Here is a 22,274-nt window from a genome sequence, read left to right as displayed (position 1 = left end):
ACTAATTTGTAGTTCTGGGTTGATAAGTTTCAAATCTCAACTGGGAAAACTTCCCAACAGAAGGATTTGAATAGTCACAGTTCTTGTTGAAGTGTCAAGATGACCTAAAGCTCTCATCTTTCCTATGTCGAGCACTGTCTGCCTACAGACAGTGCACGACATAGGAAAGGTGATAGCTGTAGACAGTGTGTGACATAGGAAAGGTGATAGCTGTAGACAGTGTGTGACATTGGAAAGGTGATAGCTGTAGGCAGACAGTGTGCGACATAGGAAAGGTGATAGCTGTAGACAGGCAGTGTGCACATAGGAAAGGTGATAGCTGTAGACAGACAGTGTGCAACATAGGAAAGGTGAAAGCTGTAGACAGGCAGTGTGCACATAGGAAAGGTGATAGCTGTAGACAGACAGTGCGCACATAGGAAAGGTGATAGCTGTAGACAGACATTGCGTGACATAGGAAAGGTGATAGCTGTAGACAGTGTGTGACATAGGAAAGGTGATAGCTGTAGGCAGACAGTGTGCGACATAGGAAAGGTGATGGCTGTAGACAGACAGTACGCATAGGAAAGGTGATAGCTGTAGGCAGACATTGCGTGACATAGGAAAGGTGATAGCTGTAGACAGACAGTGCGCACATTGGAAAGGTGATGGCTGTAGGCAGACATTACGTGACATAGGAAAGGTGATAGCTGTAGGCAGACAGTGTGCGACATAGGAAAGGTGATGGCTGTAGACAGGCAGTGTGCACATAGGAAAGGTGATAGCTGTAGACAGACATTGCGTGACATAGGAAAGGTGATAGCTGTAGACAGACGGTGTGTGACATAGGAAAGGTGATAGCTGTAGACAGACAGTGTGCAACATAGGAAAGATGATAGCTGTAGACAGACAGTGTGCGACATATGAAAGGTGAAAGTATAGGCTTTCATGTTTACAAAATGTGACGTAACGAACCGACAATCGTCCGGGTAAGCTTAAGGACAGATGATCGATTCAGGCCCCTTCTGCCTCTCGTTTCTGGGATGTTAACTTTTGACGTATCATTAACCTGTGTGGATTATATATTCACCAGAACATCAGGTGTTACCCGCCTGGAACTCTTATTTGTTTCGTAGCCTAATTAAAATAATGACGTTTTAATCTTTAAAGGGAGAAGTTACATTTTAGTCAAATAGTCTAGATATTGTTATTGAAACAGATCTCGGCTGGTTACGTCCTGTCAATAAAAGAAAACGATATGTCGACATTCAGATCAACAGAGGGCACACCCCACACTGCCAATACTAGTACATTGTTCGGTAGTCGTTTTTTATAAATACTTACCAAGAATGAACAATTCACGGACAAGGGAGGCGATACAAGTCCGCGGCACTCGTAATATCAAAACTTATTAAATATGAAAATTATTCTCTATTTAATCATAATGTGTATAATTTAACAGACAATGTGTGATATGTTAAAACTTTACAAAGAACATACATATATGTTTTTGTGATATTGCAAACATCTGCTTGTAGCTGCTTTTAGATGAGAAACATTAAAAGTACATTTGTGAAAAAAAGACATCGGGGGATATCACTACTAGTAGACTACATTAATCGTGTCCGTTCCATATTACTAAATTTTTAATTTAATATTTTTAATTAATATTTTCCAAACTTCTAAATCGATGTCTGGTGAAACGGTTACTTTATTACATTGTTCCATAATTTCATTATTTCATGAGTGTTTCATCTCCCACACGTGTTGTAAATGAATATCATATGTTGTGCGCGTTTAAATTACAGCGTCAAATATTCGGGAACACCGGTGCCGTGTCATGCATCTCTGACGACACGGAAGTTTCTGCACGATGTTTAAATGACGTCATACAAGAGATGATTTTTACGACAAACTAATATTAATGTATTTTTTTATAATTTGATGAGTATCGTGTTCCTTATTATGTACTTTGTAAACATGCAGATTCATTGATAACAAGCAAATTCATGGAATTTATATCCCCCGCTTTCCAAACATATTGCAAGTAAATATTTTGGAGGTTAGGAGTAAACATGTCATAATGCTGTGTAGAATGATATAGTTTAATGATAAACTGATAATATTTGTGGGACTTCAAGTTACATCTAAATCAGATTATATTTAGGACAGTTAGAGCACAAAAACTGACCGACCAAAGAAATGAAAGGATACCTCATTAGTATGCATAATTATTAACAGATGACACTGATAGTCAAACTCAGTCTTAATGGCCCCAAGATGCATTTGCTGACCAAGTTTCACCTAAATTGAATGATATTTGAGGAAGTTATAACACGGAAACGAAAGTTTGACAGGCAGACGGATTGACGGACGGACGGACGCCACCCTGCACACATACCAAAGCCCTGTTCACGTCCACTACCAGTCACTTTCCATCTGACTGCTGGACGATCATGATCAAGACTCTTAGAGACAGCTGTGCCACGTACCTCATGGGTCTCTGGTAAGTCTTAGGAAATAATCAAATATTCCAAACCAATTTATATTGTCGCGACAGTTAAATGTATATCATGTGTTCCTACAACGAAAGTAAAAGTAAGTTCCTTAGTTTCGTATTTATTATGTTGTAGGTTTTCTTAATTATTGATTAAATGGAAGTACCAAACTTTTGAGTCGTCTCATCACTAAAGAGCTGAGGGGTTACAATTATAAGAAAACACACATTAAGGTCATATATTTATTTCATTCCGAAATCAAATTTACAGAAAAATGTTCACAGTGTAAGATTAATATTGATAAATAATGATACTAAAAAGTGAATAAATTAGATAACAAAATCAGGTAACAACATTGGGACTAAGCTACGAGGTCTTGTGTTGGGAGGGGAGAGGAATGCTAAATCGTGTGTCAGAAAAACGTACATATTAAACAAAACAGTATATATTATATACTTTGTACATTTCGGGAATTAAGATACAGCAAACAACAGGGGTTACAATACATCCGGGGAAGTAATGTAGACTGTACCGGGAGAAATCAATAAAATATCTGTTTGACCTGGATTCCATGATATGATGTGATAATTCGTGATACACCATGTGTTTTAGGACCAGTGTTACTTGAATAACACGATATCTCGAAGTATTTGCATAGTTGATGTTACCGCGTTTGATTTTGTGCTCAAATTTGCTTTAATTCAATTCAATCTTTCTTTCTTTTTTTTTTTGCTCACTTAATGAATCAAATAGTATCATCGATACAAATATATTCCAATATTAGTTCACATACAAAGAATGGATTTATTTTTAAGTCTTAAGAAGTCTGGACCGAAAATGTATGTCTCTAAATTTGATTAGTCAATAACTGCATAATAAATATGAATATTGATGTAGAATTATTATTTTAGAGACAAACTTTTTTAGTCTAACAGAATATATCGAGACTACAGTCCAATCAATATTGTAATGGAGTACGTCTTTCAGGAGTTTGATGTAGGTATACATCACTAGTATACAATGTCTGCACGAGATGCTTCTATACACGTTCTCTGTGCATTTTCCCTGTCTCGATGAAAACAACCTGGTTTCATGTATGTTAAACGTCTCTATTCTACAGTAAACTGTTAAACAGATTTATAAAAGTTGAGTTGCCATTTGTATATATTAAACAAGGATACAACAAAAACAAGAGGGGAGGTAGGGAACTATTGTAAGTTTTGGAATGGATGGGAAGGGAAGGGGACGGTGGGTGCAAAAAAAGTCTTCAAAATGACCAATATACATATATATACAAAAACACTGCCAGCTTGCTGAGCAAAATCACAGGATGACGTCACAGACTTATTGGTAGAGAAATCTCAAAATAAATAACACATGTGTCATTCGTAAGAATTGGTGAGCACGTCTTCATTCAATTTGGCTTATCACATTCCGACAGTCTATATCAAAACAAGTTCACGACATGATATCAAGCCGACGTAAAAATAAATGGGTATCAGCATTTTCAACATAGCCTGAATGTTTCTGTATTTCAAACAAAATGATATTGTACCCAAAATATAGCACATTTTAAAAGTTACATTAGTCACACAATTTAATCATACACGTCACTGCACCAAATTCGTTCGAATGTATATACAAAAGTTGATATCACACTATAAATCACTCTCACATGATATGGTTAATGGGTCAAGGTCAGAAATATGAACAATCTTGGCGACCGTTTATCTCACCGTGCTATTAACTACCGTGAACTAGGGCCACATCGGTCCCAGTGTCTGCAACACTTGGTGGCGATATGCAAGAGTCGGTCAATGCCATTTTAACGAACATGTTTACAAATCTTTATCTCATTATTGAAATTTTGTTTTGTGACCTTTAATATGATCACGAAAGTAGACTAAGGTCATATATCTGACCTTCAACACAGCAAACATATGGCCAAATGATATCACCAAAAAAAATCATATTTTCGTTGACGATGAACACAGCACCAAGGTATAATTTCACTTGCCATTCGGGCCGTTGAGATAAATGCCGATGATGTTGAAGAATCGTTGTCTCGTTTCACCCATGGACGCTTTTACATCTACACCGTTGCCTGTAGAGCATAGCTTAGCTTAGCTTGGCTGGGCACTACAGACATCTTGATAGACCAGACGCCTCACGAGATGTCCGAGTGCTTTTCTTGACATATCTCTTTGTGTCCATGATTCCACGCTTTTCGTTGACAGTCTACTGTGCAGTACCACGCCTTTCGACATTTGCCACACCCCCTAAATGGATCTTGGTTCATTGCTTTCTTGTGGCAGCTTGTACAGATATAGGGGTCGTCACCCTCGTGCACACAGCGTGGACAGTGACACCAAAAATTAAAGGATTTATAGAGCCACGCCCTCCTGAGCTTTCGGGGCATTGATGTGTCGATGTAAGTCGTGTATAGCTCCTCCCCTTTCGTGATGTCTCTTTTGGCGCGGACTATCACACCACCGCGATCATTTACGTAACCGTCACACACCTCGACGTTATTCATGCACGAATGATTCAGACATGCGTGGAGAGGGAAAATGCCACAAAAGTCCGCTGATGGGACCTTAACTTCGAGTGGTTTCAACAGAGCTATGGCTCTCATGTCCTGTGCGTCGATATTGGACAGACGGTTGATGAACTGATGGTGGGGAGTCACTGGGAAGGAGAAAGTTTGGAGATTACACGACGCCTGGAAATACCTGCCCGTAAATTCGGAGTCCGTAATCTCATACTTGATGCCGTCACCACAGTCGCTGAAGATGTCGCGATAAAGCTGTAAAACCGTCGCCATCTTGGCTGTAACGTCACCAGAGCCGAAAGCAATAAATCTGAAATAATGATAAACATGATTTTTATTTATTTATTTTCAAAGAACCTATTTCACGTAATTTTGACACCACTACAAGACACACAACCGCGAATATGTATGGAACGGAAACCTTCAAAAACGCTTTCACTTCTCTACTCTTAATTACGTCATACATTTCGATAGCGGCAAATTACCCTTCGCGGAACGGTAATCGTACCGAACAGGCAAAGAACAACGTTATTAATAATTTGCAATTGAGCCAATTTGAAAATGAATGTTATGCTGTATAATCGAATATGACGATTAATTTTATTTTAGTTATATTGTTTAATCATAAATCCTGATTATCGAAAACTTACTTCCTGAAAGGAGCCTTTGCTCTGGCCCAATGCTCTACTGTGGGTTCCGTACATTTGTCCTTCTTCATCAGGCGTTTGGCCTCGATGATTATCTGTGCCCACATCCGTGCAAGGATAACTGGGCTGAATGACGCCAGCCACAGGTTGACTTTCTCATCTTTCTCGTTGTATCCATAGCCATAGTTATCTGCCACTTCGTACAGGGTTTTCGCGGCGGCGCACCTGGCAGGACATATAAGCTGATGATATTCATCCCATGCACGCTCTTTACAAGTGTCAGTGCAAAATTTTACCACATTGCATTTTTCACACATGACGGGTTCAACGTCCGGCCACTGACTTTCTATCAGGTCCTGCACGCTGCTGTCGAATGTGTCAAGTTTGTCTCCGAAGTATCTGCGTGCTGTCAGAAGTGATGTGGAACAATAATCACAAGCCGGCACCACCTTGTCAACATCCTTCTCCATCACACGACCAAACACTGCGGGAGAATCCTCGAATATGATTTCGCCCTCGGGTATGTCACGCTTTGCGTAGATACCACGTCCGTACCCGGAGAAGTCCACGGTTACGGGATAATCTGTAGTCAGTGGACCGTAAATTCGACTGGTACGCACCTTCTGGAATATAATGGCAGCTTCTTGGTCTTTCTTGCCCGAAAGTGTGTATGCCTTCCTAAGCCAGAATTCCGCCGCTATCGGATAATTTATCTGGCCCAATACTTTACCTGAAGAAACAAAATGTTTTCATAGAATTTTCGTTAATTCGCTTTTGTGAACAAACATATGAGGAGCGCAATAACACTTGAATATTAGATTTCTGTATTGAAAAACGTACTCAAAATTTTCTTCGAACACTTCATATACATATATACCAAGCTCGCGTAAGCATCGAAGTCTTGATTTGCTTTGGTTTTGTGATACGGTCCTTACCTCCTAACTTCCATGAATCTGCTGTCCGTTCTCCCTTGGGGATCACCCACAAGTCTTGAATAGCACCTATAAGGTCTTCGTTCAAGAAACGCACCTCTGCCCTCAGTTTTCGAAGAATTTTGTTGGCTGGCTCTAGCTCCACTGCAAGTGTAAAGTATTGCAAGGCCTCAGGAAACCTTCCAGCCATCATTGCCTTGTGTGCCTCAACGGCTATCCTACCGGCCTTTTCCGACCTAATGAGATCAATAGGGGGAGCAGGTATGTCCTTCTCCATATCGTATTTCCTCTCTAGTGATGCATATTCCGTCCTTAGCAACACATCGTCCCCGGGATAGTAGTCTTGCCCACAGAAGTTCACTGCATCATATCCTTGTTCGTCTGTCTCGCCTCCGCTCTTTTCATAGTCCTCCAATATTACCTGTTGTAATTTTTTCAGATCTTCTGTGATTACCACGTGTTTTGAGTCCACGTCGAGCCCAGCCTTGTAAAAGTGATATGCATCTTCGTACTTGCCAAGTTTGGTGGACGCGCGACCCCCGGTGATGGCGCCCTCTATGTTTTTTGGGTCAAGGTCGAGCGCCTTCTTGATGTCATCTACGACATCACTGTACTTGGCCTGTTGTAGGTAGCACTTCGCTCGATTCACGAAATGGTAGGCGCACTTCGGTTCGTCTTCCAAGAGACTTGTGTAAAGCTGTATGGCACTGTCGTAATTCCCCATCTCATAGTCCTTAAGGGCCGCGGTATTCAAATCTAGTACCTTCATGTTGGACACGTCAGGTGGCCGCGGTTAGCAGAAGTGTATTTCACGTGCGTTTCTGAAAATAATACAAATGTCTATGAGTAAACTTTTACTCTTATCAAACATGCGGAAGATCCGCCATAAACTCAAAAGGTAAGTTTTGGTGTAGTCATTTCCTAATTGCTTTGTCATGGATATGCACGTGATGATGTTTATTTATAAAAGTTTACAGATACTTCATTTAAAATCAATACATTACCAATTGTTATAATATATATAATTCTCAACTTTCACGATGTGCGATTAATTTATCCTTGTATCCAAACTTTAGAGTTAAACTAATCGTTCCCAAGTGAAACGATGGGAAAATAAACTTGAGCTCGAGACCATATCAAAGAATCAACGTTGACATCACTAAATATCACAACAAGATGTTACTTAATTGCTAACAAGGTCAAATAACGGCCTTTTCGAGGTACACCTGTACGGATGATGACAAACCATAAACCTACATGTTACTAAAGAGGACGTTTTGATGTTGTATCCAGATCTATTGAAGCCACAGAAGTTTATGATGATGTTTTAGTATGCGGAACGCGGATTGAAACTGCTCCCCCTACAGATTTTCATTTCTTTAATGTGTTTTAAACCTGTTCCTTAGTCTAACAATTATTTATTGGTATGCTGCTAAGCAAGGACATGTTTCAAATACAATTAAACGTTCCTAAAACAAAAAATAACATTAAGATACTTTTTTTCATTTTTTTTTTCAGTTTTGTATTTTGTTATGTACGGGTATCTTGCTGTATCTGGAGGTTGAATGCGTACCAAAACATTTCAAATATCATCAACTTTAACTTTGATTTGAAAGTTTAAGTTTTTAAAAAAAAAATCAAGTATTCTTGAACCTGGTCATTCCTTCACGCTGCCAAACGTTCATTGTATATTTTTCAACATCTGCATTAAACTCAAAATAAAGTTATGTCATCAGTTTCAGTTCAGAAAAAGCAATCCAATAAAATTCTACATTTCGATCAATGCCTTTGAAACATGTTTTGACCCACCCTCGATACACCAGGGGTAACAATCACTTTCGCTCTCTACACCCTGGGACATGTGATGGATGATCCTGATCCGTCTCTAGAGGTGAGAAAATTACCTACAACCAATACTGAAACAAATCTAGAGGAGGTAGTTAAATATTTCGTAATCGGTTTGATAATGGTTAGGTCACTTGCACCTAATATTCGTGTTATCAGGGGAGTTAACTCGCTCTGACATGCGGTAAAATACTAACTTATTGTCACTTCCCTGTGTCTGTACAAAAAGTTACCTTCCTTTCACCACAACTGAAAATAAGCTCACCAATACACATTCACTGTTTTCAAAATATATTTTAAACTATTTAATGGGTATATAGTTTTTGTTTGTGTCAAAGTTTGAATATTATGAGTTGAAAATAGGAAAGGAGTCAATTTCGATATACGTTGAATAATGAACGCGAACACGTATACACGTGTGTGGGTCGGCTGTGATTATTAGGTAACACTTTTTGTATCCATATTCTACAGTTTATATTAATACTATTATTTACTTATTTATCAATTTATCTATCTATTTATACTCTTGTTTGTTTTATCGCGATTGTACTAATATAGCACAACTGAAAGGCAGTAACAATTAATTAAGTATTGGTCATGTTTCTAGTGTTATGTTGATGGTCTCTGGCATCAGAAGGACCCGACCACTGGACCACATGTCACGTGGAGCTTAATGAGCTAGTGTAAAACGGGGGGAGACGGGGTTCCCTACCATGTCAACATATTGGGTTACTTAATTACCATAATACGGAGTTAGATATCCCCTTCCCTGACATGTATCAGGGACTATCATCAAAACCGAACAGTTTTGAATATTAGAGCATTGTTATCTTTCTATTGCACGTAAAGGCCCTTTAGACTTAACAGTGTGGAATATCACATGAAATAACTACAATACAGAAATAAAGTTATCAATTTGTTAAATATCGCATATGGAACCAAATCACTTCTTTTCTGAATTTTTACATTCCCTTCAACAGATTCGGCGTTTTACATGTTTACGGAATAACCTGTATTAGTTTCATTAATAGTACGAACTATAGGAATAACGATATTGATTATGTAGCCAGGAGATAAAGAAACTGGTACAAGGCGAGTTTAATTTAAATTAATTAAACACAGACCTAAATAATCCGGTTCGCTGGACTAAATGATACAATGTTTTTTGGTCAATTTTCTCTGATTTTTGAACGACTTTCAAATTTGTTAATTTCCTATCATTTATATCTATAAAGTCCTTTTTATCGGGAAATTAAGAATGTGATAGGTTACAAGGTAAATATCGAAACACATCTTCGTATACCTAAACGTAACATTTACACGTGAAGTGTCAGATCTGCTGCTGCGTTTTGGTAGAACGCCAGAGCCGTAATGTACATTTCTGAAAATTCTTTTGATTACGAATTTAAAAGCCCCGGAATAGAAAACGATGTCTGTATATATGACTGTTACATCATGTTGTGTTAAAGCAGAAATACATAAAACACGGTACTTGTCTACGATAAACGCCTGCACGTGAGGAGCACACCGTTTCGCCATCTTTACACAATATATAAACATTGCTCGACATTCCAGCTCGTGTGTAGTAGTAGTAGTACATTACGTACTCTACAAGATTAATATCTCACTAATTCAAATTTCAATATTATGTTATTGTATTGATAAACAAAACACTTACCTCTTATAAAAGTCCTTTAAGGTAGACACTCTCCTATGACAACTGCAACCGGTTTCGGAAGCCCCAGTACAAATGTGACGTCGAACTGCTAAGTATGGAAAGAAATCCGATATCAAACACATCTGATCCTGGGCAGGAGAAAGTTGTAGGGACTCCTCTTCTGTTGCTGCTGCTGAGAGCGGGGCCCTGACGGGGGTGGCGCGTGGCGTGGGCGGGGCTCACAACAGGGTGTAAATGATACTGTAAGCGTGTATATATACCCCGCCTCGTGTCTGATCAAAGTGAGACCATGTGTTCTCACTCCATCACAGAGAAGATGTCTGTTTATGCATGTTAAAATCTAGCCATCTTTGCTATCTTTAAGAGAGTAAACATGTTTTGAAGTTGTAGAGTTTAATCTTAAATTTCCAGGCGCCTTCGAAAAAGCTTAAAGTAAGAAAATATTCATTTTCCTATCTAATTAAAATCACTTGCCTCTTTTACTTTACTTTCTGTAACCTAGTACACTTAACCAAAAATACAGATATCCGATGTTGTAAGACAGGATTTAAAAAAAAAAAAGATTTAAGTCTTTTGTGCATATGAAACACTAACTTCACAATATCATCAGATGGGGGATATTGTCAAAGTCATCTTTCGTTCGCATGGCCTGTCCTGAAAATATCCCTCAGTAAGCACTGAACAGACCTTTCTCAGCTTTTACGACAATCGTTTGTTACCTGTTCTACTTTGGAACCTCATGAAAGGTGTATATAACTGCCAGATGCCCAGCTACAAGTTTCAGGTTTCATTCAGGCGAATTACTTGCAAATCGCTAGCAATTATTATAACGAATAACAATGAAAATTATCATGCAAGAGATTATTTGACAAAACAGTGTTTATCTATATACAATGTAAGAGCTGGATATGCAACGAGTAAAACATTATGGAGACCTAAAGAATTATCCTAAATGAGGTTCCCTGGTAGGAAACGAATTAGAATATCAATTTAATCTCTGAGTGAATCACGATATAGGTATACATAAAACAGGTAATTTTCACGGGTTTAAATTTTCGCGATTTTCTTTCAAAATGACCTAATAGTATATTGACAATTTAAATTTCGCGATCTGGAGGTAGACGACATCTAATAAACTAATGTCTCGCTACTTCAACGATTAAATTTTCGCGATCAAGTTAATGAACAGCGTAATAGTGAAAATATCATACACGCGAAAATGCCTCGACCATACAGTATCTAATGTTAAATTAAGTCACTTATTTAAGTCTATTATGTAAAAATTGTCCATAATCATTTTGACTGCCATTGCTCTGAGGAGAAGTCGAGAGGAATTGGACAATATATACCGGTGTACAGGCGAACAAACAGACATCTTTGAATGTCTTCATCCAAAAATACACGACACGGGAACACTTAAACATTCTTTGATGAATTGGTCAAAACATTGGTTAAAAACTAGTTAAAAGCCAAACCAGGTAAAATAATCATATCCGGTTTCAAACTACCTAAAGATCAAATCGTTCTCGGCTTACGTTTGGTTAACTTTTGCCAGCTGGGACTAGAGAAGTAGTCAAATGTGTTTATCTCTACATTACTATCCCAAGAATACATGTAATATTGGCTGTGTTCATTAGTACTGTATACCACCTACAGGTCAAGTGAAATTATAGGAAAATTGTAGAAAACATATAGAGAGGATGTTTTCAGTTAAGATCATTTGTGAACCATGCCCAACTCATAATTGGAAGCCCAATTTTTATGTTTCAGGTAGTTCAGGTAGTGATAGTAAGGTATTTAAAGATAGCAGCCTCTTGAATGTAGCACAGATATCAAGTTAAGTAAGGACCATTTATGGGCCATTGGCAATTCATTGGTGGAGGTCTCGTTTCAAAACGACATTTTTTGTCCAAAAAGTAGCAATAAGATTTTCAAAATCACAGCCATCTTGAATGTCGTACTGGTCCGAATTTCAGTTTTGATTACCTTCAGACCATGCAGAAATTAAAAGTGGAAACTGTAGCATCTATCGTGCTTTACATGTGTGGATGACTGGCTCATCCCCGGATTGAACCTGATTTTGTCTTGTTGTAAAATCAGCAGTTAACACGTGTTAATTTACTCTCAACAACTTTTTTGACTTTCAAAAACTGAAGAGTTCAACAATTCATATAGAGTTATGTCCCTTTACCTAACTGGTATTCTCATTGACAGATACCACAGAAACCTGGTATCAGTATGAAATTTTTGTCTAGGTCTATTGAACTATGTCCTACTCGCTAGTGGATGACCTGGTTCTGTATGAATTGTTTGTCCAGGTCTATTGAACTATGTCCCACTCGCTAGTGGATGACCTGGTTCTGTATCATCATTTAATCGCCAGTAATGATAAAAGTATTTTGTTTAGAAATGGACATTGCCGCTGGACCACATGCCATGATAAATGATCTTTCACTTTTCAATCAGTCAAACCAAAAATTTGACAGCAAGCATCAATAACTAAAACCCAAATTTAGCAAATTTTTTTGCTCAAAACATTCAAAATCGGTATTTGTATAATGTCAAGTAGGCTTACTAAATCTCTCAGTTTTGTATGTATATACACACTGTATAGGGAGCTACCAAGAGATGAGCTTTACTTTGTGCATGTATCTCACTGATGAACTGCCCCATTGAATGCATAATGATAATACACAGTGACTGAAATCATAACATCAAGCATCTGTTTACATTTTAATGTTTAAATTCTCATCTATTTCTCTATAAATGTGACAAGAAAGGAGTGGTGTGTCAGGTTTTAAGTGTACATAGGCACATAGTCGCCTTCTATCTTAAGTGTACATAGGCACACAGTCGCCTTCTACCTTAAGTGTACATAGGCACACAGTCGCCTTCTACCTTAAGTTTACATAGGCACACAGTCGCCTTCTACCTTAAGTGTACATAGGCACACAGTCGCCTTCTACCCTAAGTGTACATAGGCACACAGTCGCCTTCTACCTTAAGTGTACATAGGCACACAGTCGCCTTCTACCTTCAAGTTAGAGAGAATTTAGACTCACCAGTAAAGTGACTCCCTCGAAAGCCAGGAGTCACCAGTTTGATCCCTGGTGGAGGCACATTACTCCATTCTTGTCACATGTGTAAGCAAACAACAACAGAATATTGAAATTATACACCTCCTGCTAACATTTACTATAGATAAAACCAACGAGATGAAAATGATAAAAATGTTTAGAAACACCGGGTATCACAAAGTAATATCACACAAGAGGTAGATACACAGCTCAAGGCATTATACTCTACATTATGGCGTGTCTTTGCTAGCTAGATTTATTGCCCTTTGAACAGCCATGATCGTTTTGAGTTAGGATCTCCTTGAAGTAACCAGTGGCTACTTCACTGAACAACATACAGGAGGCCCATCACATGCTCTCCAGTACAATTAAGGTAAGTGTCTTTCCCAAAGAAACAACCATGTCAGCACCACCTTGTCCATGTCTAAGCTCTGCAAGAAACACAACCTGCCACAGGTCTCACTGCTTATTATACATACCAACAACTACAACCTAAATATACATTACCTTATATAGATAGCTCTTAGTCTCCAATATATATACTGTATATATACAGTCGAATCTGTTATCTCAAACTTGTCGAAACTGCAGTAAAACCTTGATTTATCCGAGTATTTGATATAAATGAGATTGAATGTTAAGAGTGAAGTTTGGCTGTGACCAATGAAATACTTTGAATTAAAGGGGTCTTTGAGTTATATGAGTTTGAAATAACAAAGTTTGACTGCATCCTCAAATTAAACAGGATATTCCTTATTCAGTTACTGTTTATAGTTTGATACAAGAGAAAACATACAGGGTTATATATATATATATATGAAGTACATTTTGCCTATAGATCAGCAGTACGGTGTGTTACGACACTCATGAGCAGGTGTCTGTTTTTCTTTTTATTGACAATCATTGGATCGCGATAAAAATAGCCTGACTGACATAGGAAGCCTATACTTATAAGTATTACTGAACACATTTTAAAGTTTCATATAGATTATTGTTCCTCTGATATTAAGAGTTAGGAGAAATTATATTTCAGGGTGTTTTTACGACTAGCATGTGATCAAGGGCTTAAAAATGAACAAAAGTAATTGGGTTTGGGTTCGACATGCTGCCAGATTTGAGCAACAGAGACAAGGTTGAACTTTGAGGGTTTCACTATAAATTTGCAAAAATATATTTCATTTGATCATACCAGGCCCTCTAGTTTCAGGGTCATCATTATGACCAAACCTTTATAAAACATACATTTTATTATGCATTTAAAAAAAATCTGCGAAATTTTCTTATTTCAACTTTGTCCTTCATGCCTTTCAGTTAATCTATCAAAAATAATTTAAGATCTTTAATACATTGGACCATATAGAATTAACACTTGACAAACAAAGTGTCCAGATGTGGCCAGTTTGATGAAACATGATAATTACTACTATCAATGAACAACAGATAGATATTTCCTACTGATTTTAACAAATGCTGCGATTTTTGGGACTCAGAGATTTGAGTCCTGGAGTCAGAATTTTCCTGTGGGACTCCATTAGATTTTGGGGATCCAATAATATCTCTTTGTAAAAATTTAAGAAATGATGTTTCAGATTGGCATGAAAAAAGTCCTACAAAAGTTCCATAAGTGGCTTTGACATTTAAACATATATTTCTTACCATCACAAAGGACATAATAATTTTCTTTCTCTCTACATAAATAGCATTGTTCTGTCTTTTTCAGTGTGGAAAACACATAAAAAAGTTGGTGTCCATTTGTCGATCACTCCTTTCACATACAGCAATCACAGTAAATTTATTAATCACTCATTTATCACAGCAAAACATTTAAACACCTATATTAAATTCTCCATAGATACATATTCAGTCAACCTTAATAATTCCAACATACTCACACTCACAGTTACAGTTATACAACAAAAAACTATTCTTCTTCGTTACTCCCTCATACCCATAGTTTCAGTGATCTTAAAAGTAATGTGGCTGTTCCTATTAACTCCCTCCAATAATATGGCTGTTCTTGTTAACACCCTAAATATATGGCAGTTCCTGTTAACTCCCTCATATAATGTGGCTGTTCCTATTAACTCCCGCCAATAATATGGCTGTCCTAAATATGTGGCAGTTCCTTTTAACTCTCTCAAATAATGTGGCTGTTCTTGTTACCTCCCTCACATCCCTTATCACAATATTGTGACTATTCTTGTGAACTTCAACTTCCAGTTAATATAGCTCAATAATTTAATTCTCTCACATCTGTTGTCATGGTGACCATACAAACTGGTTGAGTTGCTGTAAAAGTCAACTCACTCTTACATCCACAGTCCCTGGGTATGGTTGTTCCATTTAAATATCCAATATCTAAAGACCCATTAACTCCACAATCAGCTCGACTGTTCTAATAAAGTCCTGTACATCAGACGTCCACATTAGTCTATAATTAGAATTACTGTTCAATTAAATCCTTCAGATCAAGAATACAATGGATTTCCTGATGTATGTAGACATTCCATCTAACTCCCTCACATCTACGGTACTATTCCTCATCACACCAAGGTCTGGATTGTCATCCTATCATTTCCTTACATCACCAATCGTAAAAAGCCCAGACATAGAGTGGCTGTTCCAGCTACAGCACCTGTCAACAAAATTAAGTCCACAAATCATGTAATTTTAAAGCTTACTAAGTTTCAAAAGGAATTGGCTAAAAACTGAGGAATGATAAATCTGTACAAGATAAAATACAAATACAGTTGAACCACACTGTCATTCAGGAAAACAAAACTTCATGTCATGTTATTAAGCCTACCAAGTTTGAAAGAAATCCATTGAAATCTGTGAGAGAGAATATCCAGACAAGACAAATATGAAAACAGCATGGGAAGTAACTCTTCCAGATACAGTGGAATAAAACTGTAGTTAAGGAAAACATAACTTAAAAGTCCTGGAGATTATGCCTACAAATTCTAAAATAAATCAATTGAACACCGAGAAAGATCTTGAATAAACTGCAACAAAAGTTGAATCTCTTTGCTTCTTGAATCATCTTATCAAACTTGAAAAGAATTGAATGGAGGATTTAAAAGTTATTGCCTTTTCTACCCAATGCTCATATTTGGTGTGTAGAGAAAGTTGAGACCAACTTTCTGCACATTTCAAGTCTTTGTATGTAGAGAGATTAACACCTACCTGCTGCGTATTTGAAGACGTCATTACGACATGTTTCTATCTATGTATGTAGAGAGATTAACACCTACCTGCTGCGTATTTAAAAACGTCGTTACGATATGTTTCTATCTTTGTATGTAGAGAGAGTAAAACCTACCTGCTGCATATTTGAAGACGTCATTACGATATGTTTCTATCTTTGTGTGTAGAGCAGCAGTGTCGGTCACTATTTTGTTGTTTAGGACTTGTAGCTCCTTCCTGTTTTCTGCATGCTGAGGTAGACCACATACATATTTAATAAGAATGAAGATGTATCAAAGGGGTATGAATATATTTTGGCAGAGTATATATCAGAATTCAGATCATACCTCTCACATGATGATATTTTATATAAGTTGGATTTGTTAAGGTCACATTACCGAAACATTATGGATAAAGAAATTACTGGAATACCAGGACATTCTGTATAATTAGTTTCATTTTGGCTTAAAGAAAGAGATTTAACTAATATTTAGATCAAGGTTGACATAAAATACATGTTATTATTGTGTCTTCTGTATCTGTCTTCATACAAGATACCAAAAGTACCATTTCAGGATGCAAACAGAAATTAAATCAAACCATGGATTTGTCATTTTAAGAACTTACTCAATATCAAAAACAATTTTGATAATAGAGAATCATTGATTTGTAAAACCCCAGGGCCTCTAAATCAAGATTTATGAAAGAGGCTGGAGTCAATCTACCAGACAAAACCCCAGAGCCTCTAAATCAAGATTTATGAAAGAGGCTGGAGTCAATCTACAAGACAGTCTGGTATCTTGATTAGGTCCATAGTTCATTTAACCGGGCCATGGTGAACAAGAGGAATATTTTGGAAAAACATACCTTCAGTCACAAAAATATTCCAATGTTTCACTAGTCACATTGAATAAATGTATTTACATGGTATTATCACAAGGTATTTTATAGAAAGAAATTTGGAAAAAATGTCTACATCACATGGATTTCATTCCTTATACATGGTTTAATAAGAAAAAACTTTGTAAGTGCAGATCCGTATGAAATCTGTTATGGATCATAAAAATTTGTACCAAACTATAATATATATAGGGCTCTACATGATACTGATTCTGTTCTGTGTAATTAGAAAACCAGTACAGGTTTCTGAGATTTAGTCTGTGTAAAATGTAACACATTTTGATGCTAACAAAACTCAGCTATTACAAAGTTATGACTCACAGCTTCAGTACTTCGACTCTTCTCCAGATTAATGTCCAGGACAACATTATTTTTAAGTTTCCCCATCTCGTCTTGTAAGGTCTGCTGGAACTGTTTTATCTGCATGGTTTGTTTCTGTTGATAGATCATACCAAGCCATTATTTTACATTTCATGTATACCTACAGTATTAAAGTAATGTTTAGGTTGAGATGTTTAAAGGTTTTTGTAATACTTGAGAGACAGATAACTGTTTTTCTTTAAAGAAATCTGACATTCACTTCATAACAACGTACCTCTGCTTCACTCCAATGCATGGAGGAATCACTTATCAACAACCTACCTCTGCTTCACTCCAATGCATGGAGGAATCACTTATCAACAACCTACCTCTGCTTCACTTCGAAGCATTGAGAATTCACTTATTAACAACCTACCTCTGCTTCACTTCAAAGCATTGAGAATTCACTCACTTCAAAGCGTTGAGAATTCACTCACTTCGAAGCGTTGAGAATTCACTTATCAACAGCGTACCTCTGTTTCACTTCGAAGCATTGAGAACTCACTTATGAACAACCTACCTCTGCTTCACTTCGAAGCATCACCATATCCTTCACCATATCCTTCTTCACTGAGGCAATATGTGACATTAACTGCTGGACAGTGATCTCCTGTCAACATAATACAAGTTCAGTTGTACTTTCTGTAGGAGAGTGAATTCAAGTCAGACCTGAAGAACAACGTCATACAAACAGCAGAAAAGATAAATTGACTGCAATATTTTATGTAAATTTGGCTCCGTCTAAAGGAAATTTTCCACGTAAGGTTCAATTACACTGTAAAACTGTAATAGGAAGGAGTAATGAAAAACACCCTGCCATCGCTGGGGTTCAAACTAGCGACCCTCCCTCTCTAACCAGATACTCTATCCTCTCCACTAAAGGGAAATTCCCACTAACTGAGTCTAGTAAGGCAACCTGTACCCTCAACTTCTACACTACTCCCTCCTTTACAAAGTCTTTGACCCAAAAGACAACAACAACCCAGGTTCAACATCTCCAAGTAAGCATCTCAATCTCATATAGCTTCTACCCTTTGCGTGATTAATGGCACCAAATCTGTTATAGGAAGGAGTAATGAAAAATATCCTTCCACCGCTGGGGTTCAAACTAGCAACCCTTCAGTCTCTAACTGGACAATCTACTGCTCGACTAAAGGGAAATTCACACTAACTGAGGTTAGTAAGACAACCTGTACTCACAACTTCAACATAACTACCAATTTTCACAACCTTAAATGACATCCAAATGTTGAAATATTTTTCTAATGTTTAATTTGAATGTTAAAAAATCAACATTATTTGAATCTAACAATTCAACATTGATTGATGTTGAAATGATGTTAAGAAATATTCACATTATTTCAGGGTTTAAATTGACATTTGTAACCTAACGCCTGACACATATAGGGACCTTGCAACTATTCCATGATCTACAAAAAACAATTTGGGTTGTACAACATCAAGATTTTACAAAATTTTGCCATCAATATTTCCAATAAATAATGATGAAAACCAGAGTTATTAGCAATACAAAATCATCACCTGTCCGTAGAGTGTTACCTGCTGAGACTTAGTGACCATGTTCTTTGTTTGGTGTTCAATACTTGTGTTAAGGACCTCTATGAATGCTTCAGTTACAGCTGTAGCCTGCTCCTGTGTGAAGCCTGTCATTGAAATCGTAATAACAGGTAATGATTCATACACAGAAAATAATTGTAGGCTTTTCAACATGAAATTCAACTTTACAATATGCTTTTGTGTTTTTTGATGAAAATCAATAGAAGTAGAAACCATAGGCCTATATGTGATATGTATGAAAAAGCTTGATTTGCTTACCTTGTGACATGAGTTTGTTAACCAAAGCCTGGGTATCAAAGTAAAAGATTCTGGATTGGGCTTCTAATGTTGGGTTGATGGATCTCGCTTCTGGGTTGGTACAATATCCTCTCTTAGTTACCCACACTGTAAAATGTAAATTAGCACGTTCATTGCATTGGTATCCTTTTCTTTATCGTAAATAATAATTCACAAATCTTGTGTATTGACAGATGAATCTAATATTTGTTACAGCACATATGTGTAGGTCTTTATTCTTTTAACCCATGCAACAGTTTTGGTGTACTCCAGCACATGCAAAACACAGGAACTTGGTTTCAGGATTTTGGGAAATGTACATGACATTGGTAAATATCCTGAACACATGAAAAATCCAGTAATTATACAGGTATCTCGATGTTTTGCACTAAACCAAGTTCACACCATGTCCTTCAACACAAGCACCATTCGCAACCAGTGCCAAGACTGTTCACACCCTTGGTTTTACTCTCTTTCTTTCCTGGTACTATATTTGTAAATAAATATTTGTTTGTGATTTAAGACATTAATACATTTATAGGCTTTGAATATAATTGTTGAATGTTTCATCATTATGATCTGTATATTTCAGTAATTTGGACCCATTATACCCAGGGTTACTGTAACCTTACAAAGTAAGTACTTCTTGAGAAAAAGCGATAACAAAAATTGTTCACTGACGGACGGACAGACAACAGACCAAGAATTGAGTGATCTGAATTGCTTACCATCTGATAATGGTGGGCTACAATTCAAAATATATTATCAAACACATATCTAATATGTATCAAAACTTAATATAATTTTGATTTATTTTTTTATCTCCTTGGAAAATTTGATAATGTATCATAATGTATGTAAAAGTGTATAGGCTTGTTGATACAGTCTTGTCGCAAGTTTGGTGGTCATCCTTGACATGTGTCACTGGCAACAGCATGCTGTTGCATGTATAGCCATCACTTATATCACCATTTACTTATTTTACTTCAAACATCAAAACATTATATATGAGTACTGCTATTTCTCCGCGTTTCATCTTTCCTTGTTGGGTTAGTGCTCATGCCGCAAAGAGCAGGCACATGTGTGTGTCCACATTATTAACGGTTATGATTATGTACTTCATCACAACACAAATGAATGAAAAAAAAAAGAAGTGCTTGTATACTTTTAAAAAAAGTAGTGAAAATATGCAGGAATCTCTTGGTAAGAGGCTTCCCTTTAGCCTGTACAAACACAATTGGGGCCTTCAAAGACACCACTGCCCTGTACATTTTAAAAATTCTAAAGTATGTCAGTCTCAAATATATTTCATTTCTGAATTTTCATTTTGGGACGAACCGTCTGATGTGGGTGCAAAACAACTTGTGGGAGAAACGTCTGACATTTTTTAAAAGTGCTCTGAAACCCTAAAAATGGTATCAGTGTATGGCAAAACGTCTATTTTAATGATGTTTAAGTGTGTGTATAAAAACTGGATTTAATGTGTCTTGTGGATATTAAGTGATGTCATTACTCACAATCCTAATATCGACTAATCGAGCAACTGTGACTTTGCACTGATGAAAATGTAGGTCAGTTGCATGTTTCGCCACATAGTCCGAACGGTTCTGACTATTTATCCGCAATTCGATTTTGGTTTTGGTTGGGAGGCTCTCCTGACCTAACATATATAATTGGTAAGATCACGAATTTATTATATATTGAAGTCCGTGGTCAGATATTTAACCATTCAGCTTAACATGATCTAGACCGAAAACTTATGTATTTAAAATGATTATATATAACTTAATGTCAATATTCATTTTATAATGCTGTTATTGATGTTTACACTTTTACTAATAATGTTCACATGTGACCACTATCTGACGCAATCTGACAATACTGAGATTTTACCTGAGCTTCCAGCCAACTCTTTCGATTGCGGCGATAAAATCGTTCGATGTGGTACCAACATCTGTCTTTGAATACACCTGCTACATCGTAATGTTCGAGACAGCTGGTCTTCCGTTAGTGTGGCATACAACCTCAGCATAGGCCGAGAGAAAAACAGACGTCGTGATTGCAACATCTTTCTTCTTGAAACTCTTTTGTGTTGAAAGTTACGAAAAGCATCTGAAGGGAGATACCATTATTTATAAAATTTGAATAAGTATTTAAATTAGCAGTATATTGACCATATGCTCCTTTTCTCATGTTATATACAAATTACAGAATTTTCTTTATAATTAACCTTATAGGATTTTGACCATACCTTATACCATGTCTATTTACAATTATGGCATGGGGAGAAATCATTATTTGTGATATTTCAATGGAATGGAACGATGCTCATAAAGGGACAATTTTTTTTTCATTTATTTTTTTCGTACAAAATACGTTTAAATACTAATATTTTGTCTAGCTAACAGTGTATATTAGATTTTGATATGTGAAAAGTTTGATTTGAAAAACATTTATTCTGTTTATCTTCAGTTATATTACTTGTGGATGAGTGGAGATGTCTGTATGTAATACAAGATGATGACTGGAGATTCGAGTAAAATACAATGCTGAATGGAGATTCAGAATGTAATAAACAATGCTTGGAAACATTGGTTCAATAATTGGTGACAGGTTGAGATCCAATTTAATACCAACTTGTATATATGGCGTTACATGATACTCACAAAACATCAGTCTGTTGGTAACACATGGCGACAGTTTGAGATTACATTATCCTCAATGATATATAATTGAATAACCATTCATGCGATTTAAAGGATCTGGA

General features: G+C 36.8%; 2 protein-coding genes across 3 annotated transcripts; both read right to left on the bottom strand.

The window, feature by feature from the left end:
• Positions 1-2,705: 2,705 nt before the first annotated feature.
• Positions 2,706-10,237, bottom strand: LOC132559328 (uncharacterized). 2 transcript variants are annotated; one of them, XM_060223938.1, is made up of 4 exons: positions 10,131-10,237; positions 6,611-7,428; positions 5,679-6,405; positions 2,706-5,338 (listed from the first exon to the last, which is right to left on the bottom strand). In XM_060223938.1, the coding sequence occupies exons 2-4, from the start codon at positions 7,374-7,376 to the stop codon at positions 4,645-4,647; spliced, it is 2,187 nt and encodes a 728-aa protein (XP_060079921.1). In that variant the 5' UTR covers positions 7,377-7,428; positions 10,131-10,237; the 3' UTR covers positions 2,706-4,644. The 2 variants fall into 2 exon arrangements, with proteins under 2 accessions (XP_060079921.1, XP_060079922.1); XM_060223939.1 differs by lacking the exon at positions 10,131-10,237 and adding an exon at positions 8,417-8,511.
• Positions 10,238-12,863: 2,626 nt separating this feature from the next.
• LOC132559316 (mitochondrial calcium uniporter regulator 1-like) lies at positions 12,864-21,575 on the bottom strand. Its single transcript, XM_060223926.1, has 8 exons — positions 21,401-21,575; positions 19,490-19,615; positions 19,214-19,317; positions 18,198-18,263; positions 18,127-18,153; positions 17,615-17,728; positions 16,530-16,644; positions 12,864-15,842 (listed from the first exon to the last, which is right to left on the bottom strand). Exons 1-8 carry the CDS (start codon positions 21,573-21,575, stop codon positions 15,787-15,789), a joined length of 783 nt encoding a protein of 260 aa, XP_060079909.1. The 3' UTR covers positions 12,864-15,786.
• Between the last annotated feature and the right edge of the window lie 699 nt (positions 21,576-22,274).

Source organism: Ylistrum balloti, unplaced genomic scaffold, assembly GCF_031769215.1.
Source record: "Ylistrum balloti isolate Yb309-2 unplaced genomic scaffold, AGI_CSIRO_Ybal_v1 Utg370892, whole genome shotgun sequence".
Classification (NCBI taxonomy): Eukaryota; Metazoa; Mollusca; class Bivalvia; order Pectinida; family Pectinidae; genus Ylistrum; species Ylistrum balloti.
This window is presented reverse-complemented; position numbering and strand designations above follow the sequence as displayed.

Coding starts and splice junctions, on each gene's coding strand:
- LOC132559328 (XM_060223938.1), bottom strand. CDS start 7,376: ATGAAGGTACTAGATTTGAATACCGCGGCCCTTAAGGACTATGAGATG. Junction 6,406..6,610: donor AGATTCATGGAAGTTAGGAG/GTAAGGACCGTA, acceptor TTGTTTCTTCAG/GTAAAGTATTGGGCCAGATA. Junction 5,339..5,678: donor GCAAAGGCTCCTTTCAGGAA/GTAAGTTTTCGA, acceptor TCATTATTTCAG/ATTTATTGCTTTCGGCTCTG.
- LOC132559316 (XM_060223926.1), bottom strand. CDS start 21,575: ATGTTGCAATCACGACGTCTGTTTTTCTCTCGGCCTATGCTGAGGTTG. Junction 16,645..17,614: donor AGAGTCGAAGTACTGAAGCT/GTGAGTCATAAC, acceptor GGTCTACCTCAG/CATGCAGAAAACAGGAAGGA. Junction 15,843..16,529: donor CGTCTTCAAATATGCAGCAG/GTAGGTTTTACT, acceptor TTTTGTTGACAG/GTGCTGTAGCTGGAACAGCC.